The sequence below is a fragment of the Schistocerca americana genome, chromosome 7 (assembly GCF_021461395.2).
Source record: "Schistocerca americana isolate TAMUIC-IGC-003095 chromosome 7, iqSchAmer2.1, whole genome shotgun sequence".
Lineage (NCBI taxonomy): Eukaryota > Metazoa > Arthropoda > Insecta > Orthoptera > Acrididae > Schistocerca > Schistocerca americana.
Window position 1 is genome coordinate 634,215,703 of NC_060125.1, and position 25,309 is coordinate 634,241,011.

Sequence of the window (25,309 nt, forward strand, 5' to 3'; positions counted from 1 at the left end):
AAGTTTTTTTTCTAATTGTCCTTAGAACCAACAATGCTGTTATCCAGTCCCTTGCTGAATCATTAACACACGTGCAAACACTATCAGTCCCTACTTCTCACATATTGTCCATATACTATGACCAACAGAAATGTGTGCAGTGAAATGTAACTTAATTTGATGAACTGGTGTCTATACAATTATAAATTTACAACATGAAAATACAATTACAAAGGTAAAAATACATCATTAAAGAACATAACAATATAGATAACATTTGCAGTAACACAGGCTTTACAAAAGAATGGAAATAAACATACATCAGTGTTACAGGAATTATGACATAAGTACATACATAAAAGATCAGAATAAGTTTTGAAACATCACCTTCACATGTGAGCAACAAAACAGAATAAATAATGTCTAAACATCTTTGCAAAGTAAATAACATAGTATTAGAAAAATTCTACAACATAGCTCTCATCAGCTAAACACTTAAAGACAAGAAAAACACAAATTCACATAGTGTAATAACACAAGGGGACAGGAGAGGGATTGTTTTACTGCAGTATTTTGCAAAAAAAAAAAACATTCTTTACTTCTTGGAGATCTCCCTTCGTTCTTCATTATTCCCAAAAAGTCCTACCTATACCGAGCGGGGTGGCGCAGTGGTTAGACACTGGACTCGCATTCGGGAGGACGACGGTTCAATCCCGCGTCCGGCCATCCTGATTTGGGTTTTCCGTGCTTTCCCTAAATCACTCCAGGCAAATGCCAGGATGGTTCCTCTGAAAGGGCACGGCTGACTTCCTTCCAAATCCTTCCCTAATCCGATGAGACCGATGACCACGCTGTCTGGTCTCCTTCCCCAAACCAACCAACCAATCCTACCTATACCTCCTTTCTGTATTCTATTTATATTTCTTTCAAAATAATTATTTCTCAGTGCACAATACTCATTTTTGCCAAATCTGTTTCATATAACTTTTCAATGCATTCTTCCAATTCATCATAGTTCGTTTCTTATACAGTCTACCCCCTCTTAAGCTAACTTAAATCTACTGAGCTCAGATATATATACCAAGGGACGAGGCAATGCAGCAGCACATAAAACAATTAATACAAACAGCAATGAAAAAAAATGGAAATTGTCAAAACAAGCTGCAGTAAATCTAAATTACCACACAATGCAACATTACAACTAATATGAGCCAATGTGCAGCAACAAGATAAATAATTCAGTAGTAAAGCTAGATTAACAGAGTAATACAAAGTCAAATTCAGTAACACTATGCCTGGCAAGCACCAGCAGCAAATGCTTTAACTAATACCTAAGCATGGCAAAGATCAAGCAGAAAAAATTACAGTAAAAATGGCCATGTCTAATACCTATGTCACATCTTAACACTAGAGTGATGCATCACCTTAACTTACACTACTAAAAATTTACCAGTCATTGACAAAAATTATGCATGCAATTCCTGTGAAGGGAAATCTCTTTTTGTGCTCCCTCGTTTTTTTTTAAGTAGATCATAAAATTATTTACTGGATCTGTAGGCATAAAATATTTGTATTAGTACATCCATAAAATTTTGTTTTAACCAATGCTGCAGTGCAGCTAGAAACTAGATATCAAATGAAATAAGCAATTTTGTACAAAGTGAAGCATAAAAATATCATTCAATAGTCATGTGGCATTTCATAAGTTAGTAGAAATTCTCTCAACTCTCATAGAAAGACGCTTGTCATAATCAGGTGTGCATATGTAAGTATCTTTCCAAGTAATGAGCGTGTCGTATTTGCGATGCTTTCTAGAAAGGAATGTCAATAGCGAGGATAATGGCCTCTTTTTTTTTTTTTTTTTTGCACCTAATGGCTTTCTTTTGTCAGACGACAACCTCTCAGCTGGGCGCCCAAAACGCATTACGTCAAGGTCACTTACCTTTCTTACTGAAATATTTATGACAACAGTTTCCGCTACAGTGGCAGTCTCATATAAAAAATTTCACAGGTCAAGAATTTGCGTTACAAATGTGTAGATACAAAATCTTATGAATATAACAGTGTCCAAAAACTTTTCGCCGGCATTGTGATACATTCACGCATTTACACACATTTCATAACTCTTAAAGTACAATTCTTGGTTTCCAACAACCTTTTCCACAAATCAGAGTCCCTAATCACTACTCATTATTCCTTACCTTATTCGTCGACACTTCTTCAGTATTTCATCATAAGAAATACGTAGCATAATCAAACTCCTCATATATGGTATCATCATCTTATTGATCATAAACATACCTCAACAGCATAATACACATCGTCGTCATAATAATATCATAACATCTCAGTCAACTCTCAAAATCGTCGTAGCTTCCTCCAATAATTTCAAAACCTAAAAAAATTCTCTGCTCATGTCAAAAGTGTCATCTGCCTCAAACGCACTTTAAAAATCATGATCCCATACCAAATACATCATTCAAAGCTCTCATAGTATCACCATGGTTCTGAAAAAATATGAACAGTTCACAAAGTACAAACAACATACAATTTTGTAAGTGTGAAGTTATCCAACGGTGTAATTACGTAAACGTCTGTCACTGATGTAGTAAAATAAATGTTTGTCTCTCTCAGGTAAATAATCAGATAGCTGTGTAATTCTGTGTTAGAGAAATTTGGTACCGATGTGTAAAGTTGTATAAGCAAATACCATATTAGCTACGGCTCCTTGTGCTTGCCAAACACATGGTACACAAAGTAAGTGTGTACCCCCCTGAGGATCAATGTAATTATACCCTCAGGTGCTACAGATTACAGCAAAGGAATGAAATGTATCACGGAAAATCTTCATATCATTGTACTTCAAATATCTTTAAAAATAAATGTTTTAAGTACAAAATTAATCACTCAAATGCGTGTCCTGTAGCGCTAAATTTGCGTCTTGCTGTAAGATAATTCTGTGGAAGTGTCATAATTATCGTCCTCCGAAAGCTAAGTTCTGCAGAAGTCAATGTACTTACCCCATCATAAACGGAAGTGAAATGCTTTGTGTATAGATATCGTAGATATTACGTACATTACTGTGATCAAAAAAGTACTATACTGTAAAGTATTGTTGTGCTACGAAAAAGGCTCTCACATTGTAGCTTACTACTAAAACATGTTTTGCATTCCAGAAGAATTCAGAAAAACTGTGCGGATATAAAACAGATACACCGCAAAAACAACATTGTAAATTATCATTCATTAGTAGCGTCGTGATATAATCGTGTAGCTGTCAAAGAAACCAAATGCTAAGTCATCATTAATTCCACAGAAAGTACTTTAAATCCAGAATGTATTTTCAAGTAAACCAAAATGTTGCATTAAAATCTCATTAGCTGTACTGGTAAATGTTCTAAGTATGTGAGCCTTATAGTCATTACGTAAACGTGCAACTAACAAGCAAGAATGTACACACACAATAACACTGTGTCGTCTGTTCACAATAACAATGCATTCGTAATTTCTGTTTAAATAAGTTCTCTTGGTTCTTGACTGGGTATTTAACTTCAAACATTGTTGCATATTAACAGATTCTAAGTCTGACAAAGCATACTAGTAATGTAAAGTGAAAAGTTATATGACAAAGACAAAGTTAAAAAGCAGATTATCTTTCAATAAACGGTTTTACATGTGAAATGTGGTGTAAACCTTCACTCTTCCTAGTACGCAGAGTTTCAACTTCAACACAATTATCATGTGGTATACGTCGGATTCTGTAAGGTCCATTGTAAACTAGAAAGAATTTGTGACTCAAGTGTTTCTTCTTATGTGACAATGAATGAGCTTTAATGAGAACTTTCTGACCAATATACAGTTTCTTTGCATTTGCTTTACCGTGTAGTTTTCTCCTTTTGTCTGCTGCAGATTTTATATTTTTAAGAGCCAAATCAATTATGTCTTTGTGTCGAAGTTTACGTGTATTCGGAAAAGGTACAAGCTCTCTGATTCTGTTCGGTGGTTCTTCATTCTTTAGTACAAGAGTAGGTGGTAAAGCAGTGGAATCATGAGGCATTTCATTCAGCACGTTTTGAAATAAGTGTAAATATCTGTCCCAATGCTGATGCTTTCTGTGACAAAGTCTGCAAAGCTTATTGATTTCTTTCATAATCCGTTCGGAGGGGTTACAATGTGGTGAGTACAATGAAATAAAAACAGGTTTGATTTTATGGTTGCGAAGCATGCGTGACCAAACAGCAGATCTTAATTGCGGTCCGTTATTTGAAATGACTTTACTAATGTGTCCAACTTCACGTAAGAAATTTTTAACAAAGGCGTTGGATACAGACCGTCCAGTGGCTTTACGTAACGGTGTGAAAGAAACAAATTTTGAAGTTCAACAGCGACTAGAACGTACGAAAATCCATTAGATGTTCTGACAAGCGGTCCCAAGAGGTCAACAGCAGCAAATTCTTTTAATTTGGAAGGAATAATAGGAAACAACGGAGCACGATGTGAGACAGTAGATGGTTTCGCCTTTTGACAAAGTTTACAAATAGACAAGACTCTTCGAATTCTCTTTTCCATATTGTTAAAATAACAAGTCGTTCGAAGAATATGATAACATTTTCGTGGACCAAAATGTGCGTAGCTGAAATGAATGTACCAAATGAGCTTATTAACAAAATCGTCTGGAATGCAAAGTACCCATAGCTTGTCATCAACAGTGCAGCGTTTGAAGAGTATGTTGTTTCTAACCAGGTAATAATGCCGAATCTGTGTGTGTGTCTTTTCATACCTTTTGCTCTTGATGTCTTTCCAAATCGGATCTTTATCTTGTTCATGAGCAATGTCCTTTAAGGATGTGGTGATGAAGTTTTCAAAGGCGACTTTCTGAATGTAAAGAATACTGAAATTTTTCTCGAAGTTGCCTTCTGCGTTACTTTTCTCAAGCCCAGCCGGTGCGCGTGACAGTGCGTCCGCAACAATGTTCTCCTTGACGGGAATGTAGACTATCGTGAAGCGGAATTCTTGCAGAAACAATGCCCAACGTTTTAACCTGTCATGATTTAATTTTGAAGACATAAGAAATTGTAATGCACGATGATCACTGTATACTTTTACATGCTTACCAGAAAGAAAGAAACGGAATTTCTTAAATGCCCAAGTTATAGCTAAAGCTTCTAATTCAGTAACGGAATAATTTTTTCCAGATTTTGTTAGCACTCGGCTAGCAAAAGCAATGGTTTTCTGAACAATAGTGTCATTTTCTGTGGCTTCTTGAAATAAATGGGCACCAAGACCGACTTTAGAAGAATCCGTGCTAAGGCATAAATCTTGTGACAGATCTGGATGAGCTAGTATTGGCGCGTTAAGTAGCGATTCTTTCAAAGAATTGAATTCCAACTGTGCTTGTTCGTCCCAGTTCCAAATAGTATTTTTTCCAGTGAGAGAACAAAGTTTTGGTGTAACAAGAATTTGCATATTCAGAAAACGACGGTAAAAATTTACGAGACCTAGAAAACTGCGGACTTGTCTTTTTGTGGATGGAACTGGAATGGCTCTGATTGCTTCTAACTTTTCACGATCCGGCTGAATGCCTTCAGAAGAAATAATATGTCCCAAAAACCTCACCTTTGACCTACCGAATTCAGACTTTTCCAAGTTAACTGTAATTCCAGATTCTGCAAAAATACGTAACAAACTGTTGAGGATGCGATTATGTTGTTCCCATGAAGCTTCTGCTATTAGAATGTCGTCCACATATAAGGTGATGTGACGTTTTAAGAACTCAGGTAATATGGAATTTAGCCCGCGAATGAATGCTACTGAAGAAATGTTCAAACCAAAAGGAAGTTTCCGAAACTGATAACAAACGCCGAAACAAAGGAAAGCTGTGTATTTTCTACATTCTGGATGAAGTTCGATCTGATAAAAGCTGGATCTGAGATCAATGGAAGACAACACTTTTACACCATTAAAATTTTGAAGAAGTTCTTCCAACGTTTGCGGCCTGTCTGTTTCAGGAATAATGATAGTATTGATTAGTCTCGAATCTAAGACAAGCCTGATCGATCCATTTTTTTTCTCAACAACATGTAATGGATTGTTGTATGAGCTTACTGCAGGCTCAATAATGCCCTCGTCAAGCATAGATTGTATTTCTGTTCTAACACGGTCCCTATAATGTGCTGGAATTACATATGGTCTAACACAAAATTTAGTATGCTCACGAACACGAAATTTGTATTGAAATCCCTTGATTGTTCCTGTTTTATGAATAAAAACTGTGGAATGTGCTTGTAAAATCTCAAAAAGGTCCTGCCTATCAGTGTCATTACAATTCTCAATTGTTTGAATTTTATTCTGAATTAACTCATTAATTTCAAATATGCTGTCGATATCATCCCTGTCAGTACTTGCAGAGTGATTGTTAGTGTCTAGTTCTGTAGAAAATTCCGAACTGTTGTCCAACAGAAGGTAAAGCCGATTAATTTCTTCGTCATGGTTTGATAGCCAATCTTCAAATTTCAAAGCTATTGACTTACCTTCCTTCTCTAAACTTATTTCAGCATCGTGAAAGTTTAAGATTGCTTTGTATTCATTCAAAAAGTCTACTCCCAATATAATTTCCGTCGACAATAATGGAACAATAAGAAAGCTCATAGAGAAGCTGTGGCTTTGACAAAAGAATTCTAAGTTGGTTTGTTGGCGTACATCTACACTTTTTCCAAAGATTGCACCTTGTAATTTAATCTTACGTAACGGAAGTGTGGGACAATCGTTCGATTTGTTGCATTTGCTTAAGGCTGTTTCACTAATACTGAAATGGGACTGCCAGAGTCAAGTACTGCCGTAAATTTTACGTCATTTACTGTAATGTAAATCACAGGATATGCAATGTTGTTATGTTTTATGTCGTGTTCCTGGAGTAAGATGTCCCTAATGTCTTCCATTTTTACGTAATTACTAGCTACGGCAGCTGCGTCGTCAGTTTCATAAGTACGTTTTGTGGCTGCCAGCGGTATGAGTCATTGCCTATTGTGTCTTTGTTGGCGCGCGTCGCTATTGGGGTTTGGAGACCTAACTTCTACAAATTCACTTTGTCGAGAGGGCTCTGCTCTGTTTGAATCCCGCCAGTTCTGATGCAATTCAGGTCCGTCGTTACGATCATATCGTCTGTCGTCATGTCGGTAGATTCCATAGTTCCTTTCTTGTCGGTCACGTGGTGGAGAATTTCTCCCTGAATCGTAACTGCGCGCTGGACCGTTGCATCTGAAGTTATTCTGTCTCCCTTGATAATAATTATTTTGGTTCCCATATTGCCTGTTTCTCTGATTGTCTCTGTGATAGTCATTGCCATGGAGAGGTGATCTTTCCCTGTAATTATTACTACTCTGCCAACGGTTGTCATACGGGTGGTGTCTGTTTTGGTCACGATTTGCGTTGTAAGAATAGACTTGTTGTGTCCAGTTATTATTTCTTTCATCGCGGAATTGCGACGGATGTGGCCTGTAATTGTTGTGTTCCTGTTTTCGGATTCCGCGGGTGTCAGTGTCAATTTCTAATTCTTGTAAGAGTCCCTGAAAAGCTTCAATGTTGTCTTTGCAACGTCCTGCTAAAATAATATGTCGCAAATGTTCAGGCAGTTTGATTAAGCAAATGCGGATGAGTTCTGAGGGGCTGTATGGGTTTGACAGGTACTGATTCTTGTGCAACATGTCTTCAAAATATTTCACAAGACTGGAAAATTCAGATTGTTCGAAATGTTTCATCATTATGATGCTATGTTTTACTCGGTCTTGTGTAGCTTGAGACCAATATGCTGAGAGGAAGGCATGATAAAAATCTCCTTCACTGTGACAATCGTGAATGACCGATCGCATTCTTTCAGCTGGTTCATTCTCTAAGTAGCCACACATAAATTCTAATCTGTGCTCTAACGACCAGTTGGGAGGAAAACAATGAGAGAATTGGTGGAGCCAAGCTTGTAGATGAATGTCATTGCCAGAATTCTTAAATGTTTTGAATTTACGTGTAGTAATGAACAGCTTTTAGTCAAAATCATCGTGTCGGCGAGTCGCATATCGGTCATTGTTACGTTGTTTCGCTGGTTCCATCTCAAAATTCGGTGTGCCTTGCCAATTTCTTTCATAATTTCCGAAGTACCCCGTGTTATTATTTTGTGGCTATTCCGTATTTCTATGTCCCTCTTCCCGTATTGGAACGCGAGTGTCCTCTGGAATATGTAATTTTTGTATTACTTGTGCCAACTCATCTCTTACTTCCCGGATTTCTCTTTTGTGTTGCGTATCAATTTGATTCTGATTTTGTTTGAATTTCTTAATTTGTTCATACTCTTCTGTGTCAGTGATGGCTACAGGTCTTGTGTCATTCAGATCATCATCTACCTTTGTAGATAAGTTAGTGACCTGATCCGAAAGTTCGGCTACTTTCTCCGATAGTGAACACATTTCCTCAGTGTGTTTTTCTGAACCAAGTTTCAGAGTGTCCATTTGTGTTGAAATCGCATCTACTGTGTCCTTCAAGTTTTCCTGAGTTTTTGCAAGTTGCGTAACCAAATCGGTAGATGCAACTGAGTCAAATTTAGCTTGCAAGGTCTCATGATTTTCATGAACAATAGTTTGCAGTTCTTTTATGGCTGCTTCATGATTCTGTAATGCATTTTCATGCCGCGAAAAAATAGGGTGAAAATGCTCACAAATTTGTGTTTTTACGTCATTACAGACTTTTTGACATTTCGATTCGATTTTATGTAACTCAGTAGTTAAATCTTCACGTGTTTGTTCAAGTGTGGTGTCTAACTTTTGAAGATTTTGTTCCATTGTGTCTAACTTTTGAAGCTTTTGCTGTGTTTGTCTCTGATTTTGTTCCATTGTGTCTAACTTTTGAAGCTTTTGCTGTGTTTGTCTCTGATTTTGTTCCATTGTGTCTAACTTTTGAAGCTTCTGCTGTGTTTGTCTCTGATTTTGTTCCATTGTGTCTAACTTTTGAAGCTTTTGCTGTGTTTGTCTCTGATTTTGTTCCATTGTGTCTAACTGTTGCTGTGTTTGTCTCTGGTGTTGTTCCATTGTGTATAACTTTTCAAGCTTTTGGCCCATTTGTTGCATTAATTGTAATAACAATGTACTGGTGTCTGAAACATGTTCCTCAGTGCTTTTCGGCAGTGAATTTGCACCGGCAACATTCACATTTTGACAAGCGGAAAATGTGTCCTGACTCATTTGAGAAAACGGTGAGGACGCAAAACCTGAATCTACAGTATTTGCAAAATTGTGTCCTGTCATTTCGGATTCCTGAGGCGAGCTGTTGCCGAGCGATCGATCGATAATGCTTCCCTGTTCACTACCTCTTTCACTGTCTACGCCATTGTTTGCAGCCCGCTCCATTTCCCTATGCACAGTTACCAAATTACTACTTTGAACATTAGTTAATTCATTACTCGGTGGCGCTAACACACTGCTTTCGTCTTCACTGTCATTTCTCAGTTTACTTTGGAGCCTAGTATTACGTTTTTCACACGCCATTATTGTCACAATATTTCACACGATAACACAGAAAAACACAATTTGAAGAGCAACAATAAGAAAACACATTAACATAGCACTGAAAATAATATCTCGTTAATTGCAAGCGCAGCAGCGAAATACTTGATGCACTTTAACATGCATGCCACAACAACAATGAAAGACTGCAACTACAAAGGAGATCCTCTCTACAATTACGCGCTAGCAATAAACAAAAGCTACACTAATTACACAAACTACAAGAAAAAATCAGAAGATTCTAGTGAGGTATCCTCGGCTGAGGGTCGACATATGAAACGTCCCCTTTGAAGAATTATACACGACTGTCCGTAACCTGACACACAATATTTTTAGCGCAACGCAATCTGACTTTCAAAGTCCCTACAAAAGAATGGCCCTGACTAACATTAAACTATACCTTTCAGAAATCACTTACCTCACAAAAATCTTCATTACTCGAACTACTGCAATACAGCGAGCACCACTACTGCCAGCTAAATAAAAGATTCAAACTACGGAAGGCACTAACTACTGATAGGGATAGTTAGCAAATGAAAGATATTAACAGAGAACAAACAATGTATTTACCTTACTAGTCATAATATATATAGCGGTTCATGACAAATTACAAAACTCCGCCATCTCTCTCCCCACAGCCACCACTGCTGGCGGCTCACCTCCAACTGCGCAACGCTACGCGCTGTTCACATCCAGCTGCCGCTGCCCAACACTACAATGGCAGACAACAATGCAAACTAGCCACAGACTGCACACAGGTGGCGTTACCAATAAAAAAACCTATACAGCCTACTTACAGGGTTAGCTGTCAAGTCCATCCGAATTCGTTTAGGGATGCTAAAAGCCAACGTCCGACGGCAATTTCTCACCGTACCTGCTAATGTGCTGTGCAGTACAGTTCACAGCATTGTCCCTTGACTACACTTACTGTTGATGAGTAATGGCCGACATGTTGAGCATTTGTTATAAAGTTCATTGTTTTTGGTAAAAATCAATTGTTGGGCTAATTATTGTTTTTGTATCATATGAAGCGCCGTCTGTTGGTTACATTGTGCACTTTCTTTGGTTACAATAAAACCACACCTCATTTCTAACATGTGTGTCATGCCCTCTACCTACAATATTCTATGAAATATTTGATTTTCTAATGTTAAAAGCTTTTGTATTACCCAGTATTTACTATGTACGAATATAAACTGTGGCTATGTTTTTCCTAACCTGTACCCTTGTAACTCTTACACTGAGGCGTCAAAAGTCATGGGACAGCTCCTAATATCGTGTTAGATCTCCTGTTGCCCTGCATACAGCAGCAATTCGACGTGCTAAGGACTCAACAAGTCGTCGCAAGTCCCTTGCAGGAATATTGAGTCACGCTACGGCACGTCACATTCGGGACTCACCTGAGCAGGCCACGGTTTGCCAGTCGCCTGGGGTCCAACCGTTTTGGTCACGAGCGCAAGCGACGCGTACAGGTGGTATCGTGCTCTTAGCAAACGCACACGAGTCTGTCGTCTGCTGCCATAGCCCATTAAAGCTAAATTTCGCCACACTGTTCTAACATGCGTTCGTCGTAGGTCCCGAATTCATTTCTTCCTGTGTTTCACACAGTGCCGCTGTGTTGTCCGTCGTGAGAGGCGATGCCTGGGATTTGGTATTCTTGGCTCACTCCTGACACTGTAGATCTCGGAATATTGAATTCCCTCATGATTTCCGAAATGGAATGTCCCATGCGTCTAGCTCCAACTGTCATTCCGCGTTCAAAGTCCATTAACTCTCGTCGTGCGGCCATAATCACGTCGGAAACATTTTCATACGAATCACGTGCGCACAAATGACAACGTCTCCAATGTACTGCCCTTTTATACATTGTGTAAGCGATATCACGGTCATCTGCATATTTTCCTATTGCTATCCCATGACTTTGCCACCTCAGCGTATTTTTCTAAATTTGGTACAACTCTAACATTCTGCGTGGTGTCTGTTTGTTCTGTGTCTCCCTACCACTTTCGCGCAACGACGCTCTGAGCTTGTTTTTTAGGGAATTGATTAGTTTGAACCTGGGACCTGTTGCTGGTAAGGAGACGCCAGACCACACATGACGTGTAGAGTTCAGAAGAGTTCAGTGAGACTAGCGATGATATAATCAAATACTTAATGATTTCGGCGTCGGCTCCACTGCACTCCCTGTAAAAGAATCTTAATACTAACTAAATTTAGTGGAAGGGGTTCAAGGCTTTCCTATTTTTAGTTAGCTGGTAAAATAACGTCGAAGAAGCAGTTAAGTTTACCATTGGAATTTTTATTCTACTCACAAAACATTGTTTATAAAGTGTACTATTGATAAAAGGAAATATTTTAATACAGGATGATAAAAACCAACTGCGTCCAACAAAAATGTGAAAGAATATTCCCTGAATGGGTTTCCAAGTTCTACAATGGATTGAAGGATGACCTACGCCATATCACATCTATAATCTAGGTTTAAATTAAGTTTCATAAAAGAGAAAACTATCAATAATGGTCTACAGTGACCCTCAATTATCTTTAATTACTTATGTAACTTGTCATAAATTACAGTGGTTGATGTGGCTTCTCAATAATTATATAACAGAAAAATCATTGTGTTTCAGATTTTAACTTCAAGTAGCAAATGTGAGTACCACGAAGAATTGACGATCGACACTAGTATTACGTAAAAAGGGGATGTAACAGATGAGACTTCTGCAGTTCTGAGTGAAGCCTTATGCGCTCTTATGTGGCATCGCATGTGTTCATTACCTTGTCGGTGGTTAGGCAGGTCAGGGGCAGCTGGCGGCGCAGCTCCACACACCCCGCCGTCTCGGTAGCAACTCTCTCGAACTTATCCTTACTTCTGTTTACCGAAGTTGGTTTAAGAAAAAGGTATCTGGCTGTGATTTCAACTGACCAATCAGCGTCTCAATGTTAACCTTAAGCTCCACCTACAAAAATTTTGTCTATCCATTGAGAAACGTTATACTTTTCGTGGTGGGGCAATGTTTTTAATGTTTGCTACGTAACAGAGACGCGTATAGTCTCACGCTAAAACTTGTAGCTGGTGTGGCCCTTTTAGTGTTATCATAAGATCTACACTGTTCTTCTGGAGGGCTCTATCTTTTAACATGGGGCTGGGGGATGGACCTCTTGGCAGTCGGCCGAGAATGCGGGTGTCCCATTGTCCCGCTCTTATCGTAGGGCCTTCTAGCCTACACAGCTCTGTTCTCGGCTTCTGTTCTCGTTTCTTCCCTGCTTCACGGTGGGAAGGTATGACATGCATTTAGACGTTCTTGTGTTAGTCTGTAGTATTCTGTTTGCTCACTCGTTGATCGTGTTACTTTCGTTAATTTAATGTCAGGATTTATTCGGAGCTATGTGACATATTGCAGGATTTGCTATCATGTCAGGGTTTTCATGGAAGGTGTTGGATTTGCCTGACACACAACATTGTTACTGTAATATATGCAAAGTAATAGGTAGAACGGCTGTTTAGGTATAAGAGGAGGCCTGATGGCCCTAATCTTGTGACGTTAAATAAATAAATAAATAAAAGACATTGAGGCCAATGTGAGGCGCGAGTTGAACAACTTCCGAAGAATGAGTTCCCTGACAGTTTAACACGGTTTCATGAACACTCTGTGCACTGTACACAAGTGGGAGGAGACTATGTGGACATCGTGAAGCATTAAAACTATCATCTCAACTTTCCTCTACTTTTTATTGATCCAGTCTCGAAATTTTTGGGAGTGACGGAGTTTGTATTAACTTGTGCGTATTACTTGACAAATGTGTGGTATAAAACACATATGTACATTTTTGTGATTACCTCAGTGTTTTTTTTGTTCATATTATTATGAACTCTGTGTAACGTTTCCTGCAGATTCTCCGTCTCTCTTAATTGAACTAAAGAAAGCAGCCTACGTCAGTTTATGAGACTGGCTAACGGATGAGAGTCATCGGCTCGGAAAGGGAGAGGTTACAAGGTTATTACAGGGCCGCATGCTAATACTAGCGTAAATTTACAAGGTGTACAAGTTTGCTTCCGCCGTTTGCCGATAGGTGGCGACAAAGGTAAGTAGCGGTCGAAAGAAACAGATAGCAGACGTCAGGCAGTTAGCTTGGACCTCGGTCGAGATAACCTCACTCAAACATTAGTCGATTTGTGTCTGCATCATAAAGTTGATTGAAAATGTCAGTTTACAAGCCTAAATCTCGTCATTTGCGGGAGGTGTTACTGTTTTGTTTCAATATGAAGAAAAAAGCGACTGAGTTTCGTCGAATGCTCTCAAGTACGTATAGTAAGGACGCTGTTAGTGAAAGAACGTGCCGTGAGTGGTCTCAACGCGTAGACCGGCATAGTGGTGGAAGAGAGAACGTTTTCGAAGATGCAGAATTGGAGATTGCTGAGTGAAGACTCGCGTCAAACTCAAGAAGAATAGGCACGATTAGTGGGGATGACACAGGAAGCCATTTCAAAACGTCTATGGCTATGAGCATGACTCAGAAAGAAGGAACTTGGGTCCCGTGTGAGCTGAAACCAAGAGACGATGAACGGCGTTTGTGTGTTTGTGAGCAGTTGCTTCAGAGGCACAAACGGAAGGGATTTCTGCATCACATTGTGACCAGGGACAAAAATGGGCTCACTACGATAACCCTAAAAGCAAAAAGTCATGGGGATATCCCGGCCATGCTTCCACGTCGACGGCCAAACCGAATATTCACGGCCCTAAGATCATGCTGTGCATTTGGTGGGACCAGCTCGGTGTCGTGTACTGTGAGGTGTTAAAACCAAGTGAAACAATCACAGGTGTTCGTTATCGAACGCAGTTAATGCGTTTGAGCAGAGCATTAAAAGACAAACGGCCGCAATACAGCGATAGGTACGATAAAGTGATTTTGCAACACGACAACGCTCGAGCCCACGTTGCAAAAGAGGTAAAAACGTACTCGGAAACTTTAAAATGGGAAGTCCTACCGTCATCCGCCACATTCTCCCTCTGACTATCACCTGTTTAGATCAGTGGGCATGGCCTCGCTGACCAACACTTACGATCTCGTGAAGAAGTCACAAATTGGATCGATTCGTGGCTCGCTTCAAAAGATGAACAATTTTTTCGACGCGGGTTTCGTACACTGCCCGAAAGATGAGAGAAAGTAAAGGCCAGAGATGGAAAATACTTTGAATGATACATGTGTAACCACTTTGTTTCATTAAAGCCTCAAATGTTGGGGAAAACACGGCGGAAGCAGAGTTGTACACCTTGTAGTTCCCATGGAAGTCAAAGTCACTGTTGGGTTTGAACAAACACAAATGTGAGTCACATTTTCGTCTCTTAAAAGAAACAATGGTTAGTTTCGAGGCTGGCTAAAAACTGAAATAATAATCGTAAAATGTCGCTATGAAGTTGTACTTAGGGTGTCCCAGAAAGTAGTGAAATTCGGGGACGTGACAGGAATGACCATTCACAGCAAAGAAGCCTAACATCACTGGCTCTAGAACGCATAACTTACGAGCCGAAGCACTCCATCTTCGCTGCTGTGAAATGCACCTCGTCTCCTGTAAGCTCTTTGATTTGTTTGTTTTGAGAAGTGAGAGTAAGGACCAAAACAAGAAAGGAAAGCCCAGTAAACATGGGCTCCGAAGTGCCTAAGTTACCTTAAGATCATTGAGCACTTGTTCATCTTTGCGTATGTGAAACACATCTATTCCACTAAACGAGTGCGCATACCTCTTAAGGTATGCTTATTAGATCCCATGTTTACTAAACATTTTTTTCTTGTTTGGTGCATACTATCTCCTCTCGAAGCATGGGAAGCAAACAGTTGCCTGTAGAAGAGGATCGTTTCACAGTAGTGAAGATGAAAAACAGCTCATAACTTGTAAGTCATGCATTTTAGAGCCTGTGTTTACCGGACATTTTTGCTTCGAATGATCATTCCTGTTGTGTCCTTTAATATTGGTCACTGCTCCTGGGACACCTGGTGTATACACAGGGTGTTACAAACGATACCAAAAAACTTCACGTGGTTGTAGAGGGTGTCTTGAGGATCAAATTGAGGATAAGAACGAGCATCCTGAAACGTCATCCAACGACGCTACAGAGCGTCGACGTTATAGGCGCCAGTGCCTGCAGATAGGCCACCCGCTTGGCAGCAAACATGACTGAACGCTGACGGACTGTAGGCGGAGGGCCTCGCAATGTCAGTAATAGCTACTGCGTAGACAGGCCTTGCCTCCTGTGAATGCAGTGCTCTATTGCCAAAGTGGATGAGGGTTTCAGACGATCGTGGCAATCCACTGAATAACAAACAACATAGCAAGAGGTTCTATCTACAGTCCTAGAGCGTAATAAGTGGCACATTTGTTGCGAAAGAGATGTCCTAGCGGCAGGCACCTGCACCTTCGCTTCGACGCTCTGTATCGACGTTGGATGACGATTCCGGACGCAGGTTCCTATCCTCAATTTGTTCCTGAAGACCCCTTCTAAAGCTCCCAGGCGTTTATCAGTATCGTAACATCCTATGTATCCAGTTCTACAATCCAAGATACAGCACAGTCCGAAATTATTGACACAGTAGACGCGAAAACTGCTGTTACATCAACCCATCTAATATTCACTCAGTTCTCATTTGTATCCACTTCTAATAAAAATATACCTTGCCGCTGATCGCTGTAATTACAGCCATTGTTGAGGATGTGCCATTGGCGAGAGCGACGTGTTGAACGCTGTATATCGAACGGCTCCACCGCGCTGTCCGCCAGGACTGCTCGTAAACAAACATCAGTGTTACAGCGCATCGATTTCGACAGTCGATAACTGCACGTAGTTGTGACCTATGTGAATAAACTAGTAGTTGATACTTCACGACTGATAAAAAATGTTTTCGTAAAAGCTCGACCATCAGAAAAATCATTTATCAGATGCCTCCCTGTCACCCAGTTGTTTCGGATAATCGATTCTCTGCTGTTTTAGTATTGTGTGCGATACTTGTCAACTCTGCGGATCCAGTGGCTATGCATGGATGAGGCCGTTGCAAAACAGAATGCTTGTTTCATGAGCACATCGGAATATTGGGCAGCAGGTACTCTTGCAATTTGACTGCTGATATTTTGAAAAATATCAGGAATCCGATATATCGATTTTTAAAATGTATCGTAACGGCGCTCGATATATTTGTAACGCCGGAAATGCATATCCTTCTATTTCCATCTATTGTACTATAGATTTTTTCTTATTTTGTTACCTGAAGATATGGCATTTCTATGTCTTTATATATTGTAATTGTTTTACTATTTGTATATATATATATATATATATATATATATATATATATGTATATATATATGTGTGCATTTATGTCGATGTATAATTGGTTTCTTTTGTAAATACTATTTGTATTTCTACGCTGGGTCTTGCCTAGGGAAGACTATGCTATCGAACGAATACATCGATAGGTCTTGTGGAGAACCAAAGTGTTTAGGATCTTTGGTAGTGTTAACTCTGCCGCGTGGAGCGCAGGGAGAGCAGACAGAGTCCGGCTGGAGTAGGACAGTGGAGCAGGTGTGTTGTGTGACGCTCCCGCGAGTTGCCGCGCTTTCGGGGTTTGGCAGCATGTAACTGCGCTCGATTTGCCATGATAGTTTCTGACATGGTGTCGCGGACGGGAAGCATTAGCTGGCGCATATCAACAGCCCGCTTCGTGTGGTGACCGTGTCGAGAAGAAGGCGCGCCAACATCCAGCTTCTGCAACAGCGGCGGCCAACAATGAGTGACTGTCGCCGCCTCCTCGATCGACGACTGCAAACTTTCAATCAACCAACAAGGAAGACTAAAAACACGTAAAGTTTTAGAACTGTATGGCAGACCTCAGCTTTTCAAACTGTTTCAAAATTACAGCAACGTAGCATGAACCTTTGTTGCTCATTGTCCCAATTGCATTACCAAGCAGGGTCCCTTCCTTTTCCGGAATGAACCCGAGTGTCGTTGAAATTCAAACGCCAGCATTAAAGTAATATCATTCGATTTCACTGCTTTAATTTCAAAGTTCAGTTAAAGCATTCATGGCTGGCTACAATATTTAGATTACACAAGCAGAAATTAAGAGTGCGAGTTTTGTTACCATATTTTAGCTTACCTGTGACTGCAGCTCAGCTTAGTATGTACTAAATTTTACTATTGTTAATTGTTCAGAATCATTTAATTCAAGTTCAAAGTTAAGTCTCTTATAGCTAAATTGCGTAGATTCAAGTAGCTTTTGAAATGATTGTTGAGGTAGCCCAAGACTAACCTTATTTTATGGAATTTCGTAGTGCTTCAGAAACAAAGTTCACTATTCATTTCAGTCACTAAATTAATCTTCAATTTTCCGGTTTTATTAATTCTTTTGCTAAATTAAGTCAGAGGGTAGCGAAATTTAGTACTTCTGAGAAACATTCGGTTATCGCACAACACGTGTCAACCTTCAGTTGCCACGCTTTTAGTGCTAATTATATGTGCATTAATCTTTCATTTTCAGTTATTATAGTTGTTGTGACTTGGCAAGACAGCCAAGCCACTAGGAGGAAGCCGAAAGGCACGCGTTTAAGCTCACGCAGGCTGGCGTGAGGTCTGGAACAGCTAAAGTAATTGAGACTAACAAATAAAGTACGTAGCTGCGGGAATACTTAACTTTAATCCATAATTGGTGAACATCGGTCTGACGGTACATGCATCACAAGATAAATAGCAAATGATAATGGCGCCTTGCTGGGTCGTAGCAATTGACGTAGCTGAAGGCTATGCTAACTATCGTCTCGGCAAATGAGAGCGTAATTTGTCAGTGAACCATCGCTAGCAAAGTCGGCTGTACAACTGGGGCGAGTGCTAGGACGTCTGTCTAGACCTGCCGTGTGGCGGCGCTCGGTCTGCAATCACTGACGGTGGCGACACGCGGGTCCGACGTATACTAACGGACCGCGGCCGATTTAAAGGCTACCACCTAGCAAGTGTGGTGTCTGGCGGTGACACCACAATAATAGTTGTCCATAGGACCGTAATTTTCCCCAAACCTCAAATATGTAATTAACGCCAATTAATTGTTAACGTAATGACCGCACATTTACTTTCTTTATTAATTTTACCCTTTTCTCAAAATTCATTTGCATTTTTCCTTTCATTTAGATGTAACCCTTTCCTCCCTCTTTACCGACAAATTAACTTGAGTGACGATTGCTTTTCCCAAATTTCCATTAGGTGCACGCGGTTTAAGTTTTCACTGTCATTAAGGTCGATAAGTGAGGGGGAGGTTACATATTGAGAAAACGTATCGACGTATCGATGGAAAAAATATTGACGTACCGGACTACAAAAATATCGGCTAGACATTTAAATATACTGCCGGTTCTAGAGCTATATATTTAAGTAGTGATTTATTATTAGGTATTGGGTATATCAAAAAGCTAGCAGCCTGCTTATTCCCGTTATAGTAGGAACTGAAAGGAAAATGATGCACGTTCAAGCTTGGCGATAACTACTTGGCTAATGAAGTGAGTGAGACAATAAAAGGATCCGTCGTTGGGTTACGTCACATATAAGACATGTTCGGAAAACTTCGTCTCGACTTCAGCGTGTTTCATTCCTGTAATCGCCAGCGACCTAACAGTTGCAGTGTCAAAATTGCGTGGTGAAGTTAAACGTTGCATTATCTGTTGGTACCGTAAAGCGCCGATGACGTCAGCATTTTCACTCGCACGTCTCCGTCCACCGCAAAGACCAATCTTATTACTTAGATTTTTGTCCATCATTTTGCAGCAGTTGTTTTTGACACAACTGGTCTGCTATTTCTTCACATCGGAAATCTTGTTATTCTATTGACACACCCTCCCCAACCCCCAGCGCAATCTGAGTACTTCTTTGTGCCACCTGTTCTTCCTCCACACAGTCAAAGACAAAGGTGGAAGGCGGAGAAAGCTCAAAAACTGTTAAGACTCTTTACACAGCGAAAGAAAAATTATATTCTACTACAGTTTGGAAAGAACAATTTCATTTATTATAGAAAACTGCGAAAAAAGGTAATATTGAAGAAAAATACTGGCACTCGATACTACCATTTCGATATTGGTTTATCGATATAGCGGTGAGAGGAATGTTACCGATATAGATCGATACTTTTTGGAGGAAATGTCGGTATACAGAAATATCGATATCAACAGCCCTACATTGCAACACTGTAGTCCTGTCGCCTCAGTGGGAGTAGTACGCCGTTGTGCAGTAAGTCCACACTGAGAGAGAAGACGTATGTCGAAAGGACTTAAGGGATTGTGAGAGGAGATCAATTCGACTCGCTTTGCCTTGAGAGGAATCGAGCACGACGCAAAGGACTCGGCCGCTTCCGCCCGCTTGTCGTGCAGCCACGTGCTGCCGCGGGCGCAGCGCCCGCTCTGACACTTCCCACCGCGGCTTTTGTCGGCCAGATGACGCACGTGCGATACGCAGTCGCCGGCCTTTACGTCCGTGTAGCGGAAGTCACTGAAAGGACACGGAAGCGTATTCAAGTTGGGTCCCGCCGGGCAAACCACAATTTCTGTGTCTGGGGCGTGCGGACGCACGCAAATTAGGCAGAAAATTGCTCTGCGGGCGTAGGCACCGCCTTATTAAACGGGCGGCAGCAGGTGGCCGGCCGCCGACGTCACCAGATCCACCTTGCAGAGCTCCGCCCGCTGCGCTACTTCCGCCTCCACGCCTTCCTGTCCGGGCAGGACAATTAAAGAACACACTCACTGCGTGACTCCCTGCGATATTCTTCACCTGGATCCTCGTCGGCCGTCGGCCGTATCTTGTTCGTTTGGCTAGGTATTTATTTTTCTGTTACGGATGACATCTGTTTCACTTACGTGAACGCAGTGCTGCGGTGAACAGTCAGCTTCGCTCAAACCCAGTTAAATCTCATCAGCTGGGTGCTTCGTAGCTTAGACACAGACAGGCAGATCATAAACTCAGCGTCTCATGGCAAGGAGTACGATTGGATGTTACACCACGTCCAAAATACGTAGCTGTTGTACTTGATCGCACCTTGACTTACACACAACAGCGCCATAAAGAGAGCTGAAAGTGAAATCCAGAAATAACAAACACAATTTAAAGAAATAGACGCTCACGAAGGAATTATCCAAATGGGACGGAAGTCGGTAGATGTACATGTGCAAACAAATGATTATAGTTTCAGAAAAAAATCGATGACTTATGCAAGAGAAAGAGCTTCGCAAATTGAGCAAGTCAGTAACGCGTTCGTCCACCTCTGGCCCTTATGCAAGCACTTATTCGGCTTGAAATTGATTGAGAGAGTTGTTGGCTGTCCTGCTGGGGGATATTGTGCCACATTCTGTCCAACTGGCTAGTTAGATGGTCAAAATCCCGAACTGGCTGGAGGGCTCTGCTCGTGACGCTCCAAAAGCCCACAATTGGGGAGAGATCCGGTAAGCTTGCTGGCCAGGGCAGGATTTGGCAAGAAGAAATACAAGAGGTAGAAGCCCTCCCCATGTGCGGGCGGGTACTATGGTATCTCGCTGGAATGTAAGTCTAGGAGGGACTGAAGGGCAACAAAACGGGACGTACCACCGCACTGCAAGTGTGCTGCGGATGATAACCAAAGCCCACCCGCTTTCCACCCCACTATATCACACAGCTGCCTTTCCTACATCACCTCCCGTGGCAGCAACTCCTCTTTGGAACGACCATCCTCACAATACTGACTTTAACTGCAGACGACTTGTAAGGCGAATTCCGTAACTCGAAGACCTCTCCTAAATATTCCTAATTTGTATTCCCTCTGCAGCATTCGCAGACTGCTGGAACATTTGGCTTAAAAGAACCAAGTTCTGCAGTTGCCCGCCCTGCTCTCACGAGTTGGGAATGAAGGATGTGATACAGAAAAAAATACTCGTAAACTTCCTAGCCACCAGAAGCGTGAATGATCTATGATAAAATCCGGTACAAAAGGGGTTCTCACACATTTTCCCATCATATTTCAACACTGAAAGTTATTGTCCTTAATTTTCATGATATATTTGCTTTTTTAATGGTTAACATGCAAGTTCCATTTGATTCTTAACTGGTCGGTGTGCACCTTAGTGCACAAACAAACACCACAATATCAACATTCATTAGGATAGATGCGGTCAATTATTAGTATCGGTACTTATATTCCTAAGGTGGTTCTAAGTTCCGCCAGCAATCCCTTTTTCTCGTCTTTTGGGAGAATCCCATACACAGATCCAAAGTACCAAGAAGAGTAACACTTGGGTGGCCATGTAATGACATTTACTTACTTCTTTTACTTTAAGGACTGCTGTTACCAGATCATCAAATGTTTGTATGGTAGGAAGTCAACAAGAAATTGGATTTTCGAAGCAATATATATATATATATATATATATATATATATATATATATATATATATATATAAGCTGAGGAAACAACTGAAAGAGTAACTAGGTGACAGTTTCTATCGTGCTACTATCATCTTCAGGTTATTAAAGCTCTGAGAAAAGACTGATGTAAAGGTCCAGAGGACAAGACTTAGGTATAAACAAATTTAAGTGATGCAACTAATTTAAGATACTCTTTCATATCTACCCATGACAGCTGCAGAGGCAGTGCGAAGCGACGATAAACACTGGTGGCTAACTGACACATGGAGGCTTGGAGTTAAGTAGGGGAGGCTCTTCCCACTGACTCGCGCATAACGTCATTTATAGCCAATGATTACAGAGTATGACATACTTTCATTATAATATTGCAATGAAGTGTAATAATTATAGGTGTAATAGCAAAAAAAAAAAAAACAACGTATATATATGATGATATTTATTTTAAAACAAGGGGAGTTTCTGTGAAGTTTGGAAGGTAGGAAACGAGGTAATGGCAGAAGTAAATCTGTGAGGACGAGGCCTGAGTCGTGTTTGGGTAGCTCAGATGGCAGAGCACTTACCTGCGAAAAGAAAAAGTCCCGTGTTCGAATCCCGGTCCGGCACACTGTTTAAATCTGCCAGGAAGTTTCATACCTGCACACACTCCACTGCAGGGTAGAAATCACATTCTGGATATTTATTTTATTTACGATAGAGAATCGAAAAGAAGAAATAATCCGCAACATGCAATATTTCAACGAGGTCTGCCCTCTGTAGGATTTTCCAAAACATGGCCTACAGGACGGAAGTGGTTACCCAGGAGACGACACCTGAACTGACACATACTGTTACCGATCGGCGCTGTTATGGAATATGTAATAGCCTGACGCAAGCTAAAATAAACAGTAAACATTATCTATTGAAGTTTCTTTTTTTAATTTTGATAGCTGTTTCCCAGTAATAATCTGCGAAAAGAGATTAATACTTTTCCTTGTCAGGCTCATGGAAATTAATCAGGACAAAAATTATGAAATTGAACACAAAAACAAACTCCAGTAGGTTATGTTTACTGAAGAAACTTATTCCGAAATAAATTAAAAATAAATTTTAACCTCGATTCGAATGTTGGTGACTTTGTGAAATGATAGACGGAATACGGTGGGTTAAAGTCGAAATTAGGAATTCTCACAAAGAAAATGCGAATCTCAGTAATTAAATGTATGATTTACAGCTGTTACAAGGGAAACAACATTCTCCCCTGATGCTTGACAATTTATTGTTCTTGACAAAAGAAAGAATTAACTCTATAAGGAGACTATTACCGACAAACATCAGAAAAAGATAGACGCATAAATGAAACTTCCTGGCAGATTAAAACTGTGCGCCCGACCGAGACTCGAACTCGGGACCTTTGCCTTTCGCGGGCAAGTGCTCTACCATCTGAGTTTTAATCTGCCAGGAAGTTTCATATCAGCGCACACTCCGCTGCAGAGTGAAAATCTCATTCTGGAAACATCCTCCAGGCTGTGACTAAGCCATGTCCCCGCAGTATCCTTTCCTTCAGGAGTGCTAGTTCTGCAAGGTTCGCAGGAGAGCTTCTGTAAAGTTTGGAAGGTAGGAGACGAGATATTGGCAGAAGTAAAGCTGTGAGGACCGGGCGTGAGTCGTGCTTCGGTAGCTCAGATGGTAGAGCACTTGCCCGCGAAAGGCAAAGGTCCCGAGTTCGAGTCTCGGTCGGGCACACAGTTTTAATCTGCCAGGAAGTTTCATATCAGCGCACACTCCGCTGCAGAGTGAAAATCTCATTCTGGAGACGCATAAATGCTAAGCAGCATGAACTAAAATCAGATTCCATTGACGATATACATCCATTCTATGCTAGAGTATCCTACCTGACTAGCAACAAGCAAACATTGTTAGGGAAAGGCCTTAAATACAGTTTGGTTCCTCCAGTTGACCATTCAAATATTAAACGTTTAAAAGCAGACATCAGAGCTGCAACTAAGTTTTCCAGATGCAATAAGCCTGAGACCTATCAAATAGTTCTCAAAACTGAGGGCGTGACTTTAAGAGAGAAAAATAGGAACAACCATAAAATGTATTATGATGCAAAAACGGCCAAAAGATTACTGATAAATTAAAAAATAGAGGCGATATAGTCATAAAATCAGGTAAGGGAAACACTCCTATTGTATGAGAAGAACAGGGCTATGTTCCCAAAACTTTAAAATTATTCAGGGAAAACTTCATCACAGAAGTCAAGAAAGTCCCAACTCCCAAATTTATGCAGCCACTTATTCATGGCAATTCTCTTTTGGTACCTAAAGAAAAAGTTGCTCTTAAAATGATGAACCGTCGGTTACGAAAGTTAGGATCCCAAATTAAGCTTAATAAGCCTAATTTATCTATTTGTCCAATTGTAAATAATAGAAACAGTCTATCTTACAGTTTAAACAAAAGATTGAATACTATTCTGAACTTCAGTATTAGAAATGCATTCCAGTTGGCCAAGCAAACTTTTGAAGATTCCTATTAATGCAAGATTTGCGTCATTAGATATCACCATATCCCTATTATGGAATCTGTTATTATTATATAGGATAATTTTATTAAACCTAAAATCATGAGCGCTGGCGAAATTTCAGGATTCCTCCTTAAGTGTGTTTTATCCTTTAATTACTTTTTCTTCAAAGAATGATGTCCTTGTAATGTACAATTCTTTAAAGACACAACTGTAGATTTTTTCTGAATCTTTTAGAAGTATAACTTTTTAAAAATAATCCTGATACAGCTAGAAAAGTCGTCTACTATAAGAGATACGTAGATGATCCACTCATGTTGTATGAAGGTTCTCAAGAGGAAATCATTCCCTTACTACTAGGCTGAACAACACGCATCCCAAGTTGAAGTTCGTGGTTGAACTTCAGTCCAATAAAAACGTAAAATTCCTCGATAGCACTATAATGAATTACGACAGTAAACAACAATTCCTCAATTACAGAATACCAATAACTTCAGATATTTACTTAATGCCTCTTCTTGTCACCAGTATCGATGCAACAAAGCATTCTTCCACATTATGATCTCTAGAATTTTGAAACAGTCCTTATGAACTGGTGCAATCCAAAAAGAAATAAACATTATCAAAAAAATTGCTGTAGATAATAATTATGAGTCCAACTATTTTGACGTATTTTGAGCACAGATTACAAATACTAATAAAAATAACTACAAGTTTACAAAAATGATATATTTGGACCATAATTACGATATAATTAACAATCTGTTTAAAAACACACAGATTACAACTGTATTCTCTATGAATAATCTTTTGCAAAATAAATTAATTGTAGGCATCCACAATCAGGATAGCGAATT

At 40.1% G+C, this 25,309-nt stretch overlaps 1 protein-coding gene across 1 annotated transcript in view; it reads right to left on the reverse strand.

The window, feature by feature from the left end:
- Positions 1–20,175: 20,175 nt before the first annotated feature.
- Positions 20,176–25,309, reverse strand: part of LOC124623159 — a 57,994-nt gene continuing 52,860 nt past the window's right edge. Inside the window, exon 4 of the mRNA XM_047148950.1 lies at positions 20,176–20,268. Within this exon, the coding sequence (XP_047004906.1) occupies positions 20,176–20,268 (93 nt within the window). The remainder of the gene's footprint in view (positions 20,269–25,309) is intronic.